At 35.4% G+C, this 4,770-nt stretch overlaps 1 protein-coding gene across 1 annotated transcript; it reads left to right on the forward strand.

Moving 5' to 3' along the window:
• Window positions 1–311: 311 nt before the first annotated feature.
• LOC139823724 (cap-specific mRNA (nucleoside-2'-O-)-methyltransferase 1-like) lies at window positions 312–3,184 on the forward strand (the record flags this gene model as incomplete). Its single annotated transcript, XM_071796227.1, has 3 exons — window positions 312–393; window positions 484–2,524; window positions 2,946–3,184. Coding segments are annotated over 3 exons (2,362 nt in total), but the record flags the coding sequence as incomplete, so codon positions are not given.
• Window positions 3,185–4,770: the final 1,586 nt, after the last annotated feature.

A 4,770-nucleotide genomic window follows, 5' to 3' on the forward strand; every position in this document is an offset into this window, starting at 1 on the left:
GACATTTATAAAAGAAAAAAATTTTAGAGCAATGTGAATAAATTACAGCCGAATAACAGATTGCGATAGATTTTATTATTGTTTATATCTCAGCAGACACATTTATCTTTAAAATGTACATTATTAAAAATAATACTTTTAAACAGACATGTTTAAGCACCATAAAAGTTTTCAACGGTTTTTTTTGGCGTCACAAAGTGTATTTTTCATTCCGTAATCTATAAATTTGACTAAAATATAAAATTACGATTATATTTTTATATTAATTTTTCTTTAATAGTTATCTCTAATGGGCGCTTTTTACTTTACAGGTTGAGAAAAAGAAACCTGGTCAGAAAACGTTTACGCTTTACGTTTTGCAAACGTTAAAAATGTCTACAGACGACATGCATAGTACGTATCATCTTCACTTTTTTCTCTTTTTTTTTTATATATCCTTTTAATTTCAAGAACAGATTCTATAACTAGATTATTGTTTTTTAGGTACAAATTCCGATACAAGTTCCGATGACACTATTCAATCGGGAACATTGCATTTACAGCAGAATGACGCAAGTGACGTTAGTAAAGATTCTGGGTATGAATATGATCCTTTGGACAAATTTGGCTACTTGCTCGACGATGTGGAAGAATCCAAAAAGCAGAATGGACTCTTCGATGTTTTTCATGAACAGCCGAACAAAAAGATGAAACTGAATAGCGGAGAAGCGTTCAGCACTGATGTACCTTTGAAAGAAAAATATATTGGAGAAGATGAAGCAGTAGATGTATCCCAGAAGGTACAGCGGATGATGAAAAAAATTGGATACACGCCAGATAAAGGTCTAGGAAAGGATGACCAAGGTCATGCGGAACCAATAAAACCAGTTACACAACACGATCGAAGGGGATTTGGACATTGCGTGCCAGATCTCAAGAAAGCGAGTCTCAAGTGGAATCCCGAAGAAGAAAAGATAAAGGCTATAGAAGATATCGAATGGTTGCGAAACGTACGTTTCGATACGCTCCTAGCTGAAGAACTGTTGAAATGGATAAAGTTGGGTCCGAAAAAGTCCAGTATAGACGACGAGACCATGTTTTGCAATCCAGAGATTCTAAAGCAGATCATTAATTCTAAAACCATATTTGACAAATTGGATAAGGTGGAGATGCGTAAAGCAAGAACTCGTTCAAATCCGTACGAAACGATAGGTACTGTCAAGTTTTTGAATCGCGCGGCTGTCAAGATGGCGAACATAAACGGAGCGTGCGACTTTATGTTCACGTGTCGGAAGAATTTACATCCCAACGAGTTGCTGTACTTCGCGGATGTGTGTGCTGGGCCGGGTGGCTTCAGCGAATACGTTCTGTCTAGGAAGAAGTGGCATGCCAAAGGATTTGGATTTACTTTGCAAAATAAAAATGATTTTACATTGGACGAGTTCTTTGCTGGTCCGTGCGAGACTTTCCATCCGTTTTATGGCTCCAAAGGCAACGGAGATGTATTTGACGCGCAGAATCAAGAGGACTTTAGAAAGCTGGTGATGAAACATACCAATGGTAAAGGCGTACATTTTATGATGTCGGACGGAGGATTCTTGGTGGAAGGTCGAGAAAATATACAGGAGATTCTATCGAAGCAATTATATCTATGTCAGTGTCTAGTGGCACTGATGATAGTGAGACCAGGAGGAGATTTCGTTACAAAGCTGTTCGATTTGTTTACACCTTTTAGCGTTGGGCTTGTCTATCTGATGTACAAGTCTTTCGACAGTATTTCCATTTTCAAGCCCAATAGCTCCAGGCCAGCTAATTCGGAACGTTATTTAATATGTAGAAAAAAAAGAGTTGATACACAAACGATAATGGATTATCTCTCTCACGTTAATCACTTGCTTTCGATGAACAATGAGCACAACGACGTAATTGAACTGGTACCTCTCGACGTATTAGAAGCGGACACGGAGTTTATCAGATACCTGAGAAATTCCAACGATATTTTGGGGAGGAAACAGATAGTAAATCTTCTAAAAATTGCGGCATTTTGCGAAGATCCGACACTGACTGAGCCTAAGCAAGCAGACATGCGGAAGGAGTGCCTCAAGTATTGGAACTTGCCGAACAAAACCAGAGTAAGGCCCCCAGTATCAAAGCCGCAAGACAAGGTACAGGAGATATTGGGTGACTCCATAACGTTACTCAGTTGCGACGCAAAGAAATTGAAGAACGACAACGTACAAAGTACTCTATTAAGAACGGGCGAACCATATGATTGGTATTACATGCTGTGCGCTTCAGGCCCGAACATCGAAGAAAATAAATTGCCAACGTTTTATTTAGGTCTAGGAAGAAGAAGAGTGTACCGATATGTAAGAGGTAAATGGGAATCGGTAACAGACGTAAAGATCGAATTACCGTCCAACACACTTGTATATGCTGAACTGGTACACGAATTTAAGCTGATGGAAAATACACTCGCATTACACATTTTGGATGCTTATATGCTCGGTGGAGAAGACATAAGCAAGCTATACATATCCTATAGGTAAGTACATCTTTCTTTTGTTTCGTCAAATATAGTATAGAAAATTATAAAATGTTAGTAACGCGATTTATAATAATGATATTGCAATATATTAACTATTGGTATATTCTTATGCATACATTACTTAGAAATATTGAAATTAATTAAACACAGATCAAATTAAATAAGTAACACGTAACATTTGGAGTTTCTCCAAAATTACCCGTATCAACGAATAATATTGCAAAGTCTGTATATTATAGTTTGTATAGTTCTTATACATTAAATTATAGCAAATGTAAATATCTGTTAAAGATATAAATATAACATACCGTCGAGTAGATTGATTTAAACTTAAATAGATGAATATAAGTTTAATTACTGTGAATAAACATGTACTATTTATAACTAATATTTTGATGTGTAATATTTGATATTTCAGGTATGACCTCACGAAGAAATTTTGCGACGCGCTATGGAAGCCAGCTCCGAACGATTATATTTGCATTCGTGCTAAAAAAAAGTTCTTGCTAACACCAGATATATGCAAGAGATGGCAAGTTTCACAGAAGCTGCCCGCTTCTGTACAGAAATTAGCAAAGAGTCCGATGGAATACGACAACGAGACTGATGCCAAGAAATCTATGTACGCGGCATTTAACAGTGTGATGTTCCTCCGAAGTATTGCTTTTCCATGGGCACGTCATATTAGCCGAAAGACCAGAGAGTATTACGTTTATAATATTAATACGAAACAAACCAAATATGAAACTCGAGATAAAATAAACAACAGGCCAGTTGAAGCCGATGCAAATTTCGTTAAAGCGTTTCAAGAACGAATGGTCTGGGATTGGCCGTACAATCCACGTGACACATTGAATTGGACACTTTTTTTCAATTGTTAAATTCGTCGAAGCGTACTTAGCTTGTAGTACAAGAGTGTGTGTACTACGTTTACGCGGGCGTTACTTCTGTAGTAACTTACGATAATTCACTTGTTTACGCGGAGTAAATTATCGTAAGTTACTACAAAATCCCGTTTACGCGAAAGAAAATCCCGTTTACGCCAAGGAATTATCGTAAGTTACTACAGAAGTAACGCTCGCGTAAACGTTGTGTGTGGTGTGTGTGTGTGTGTGTGTCTGTGTGTGTGTGTGAAGACCGACAACCCTGGGTAAATTTTCGTGACTACCAAAGGGGCCCCAGGGGCCCTGTGGTAATTGAAGAGTACTAACATTATCGACTGTTTTGGCTATTTGGCTATTCCGAAATTAGGAGTTTACCTTATATAATCACTGTTTTATTATCAAAAATGTACAAATCTTTTATCATCGACGAGATGGTAATAGCTAAAAGTGTATGAAAGATAAAACAGAAATTAGCATATGAGTTGCCATAAATATATAAGAAAATATTTTATAATTTTTTCAATATTTGTATCTTTTTGATGTAATATGACAATTATATACATGAAAAACTTTACTATATATATACAAATATTGAACAAATTATAAAATATTTTCTTATATATGGTACACTCTTATAAATTATGTATATGTATATGCATGTATACAATACACATTTTGCGCGCGCGCGCGCGCGTGTGTGTGTGTGTGTGTGTGTTGTGTTGTGTTGTGTGTGTGTGTGTGTGTGTGTGTGTGTGTGTGTGTGTGTGTGTGTGTGTGTGTGTGTGTGTGTGTGTGTGTGTGTGTTAATATATAAGACATTTTTTTATATGTATATAACAGTATATTGTAAAGTATTTTTATATAATTGTCAATTAAATAAAAAATATAAATATTAAAAAAAATTATAAAATATTTTCTTATTTGTGATAACACTAGTTTTCCGCGAATTAGAATAGAAAACGCTAAAAGTTATTACTTAGTAACATTATTATAATGTTATTTATTTTTAATCACTAGTAACTTTATAAGTTAAACAGCTTCAGTATATTAGATTCCCGATTGCAAATGTATCTTTTAATTCTTAATGCCGGCTCATATCACAATACGCTTGCACGGTGCGCGAGTCTTTATGTCGCTTCTCCGAAGTACCGCGTATAAGAATATTTTATGAATCATTAACAAACAAAGATAAACGAGTGTTTTTATGAATATATAGAATAGAATCATTTATTCATATACTTCAGTTTACAATATGCCAAGAAGGAAACAATTGCTTTTATGAAACATGTATATCAATTGCTAATTTAGTGTTAAATTATTTTAATTATTTTATTACTGCACAAGATATTGCAAGGCATA

The sequence above is a fragment of the Temnothorax longispinosus genome, unplaced genomic scaffold (genome assembly GCF_030848805.1).
Source record: "Temnothorax longispinosus isolate EJ_2023e unplaced genomic scaffold, Tlon_JGU_v1 HiC_scaffold_167, whole genome shotgun sequence".
Taxonomy (NCBI): Eukaryota; Metazoa; Arthropoda; class Insecta; order Hymenoptera; family Formicidae; genus Temnothorax; species Temnothorax longispinosus.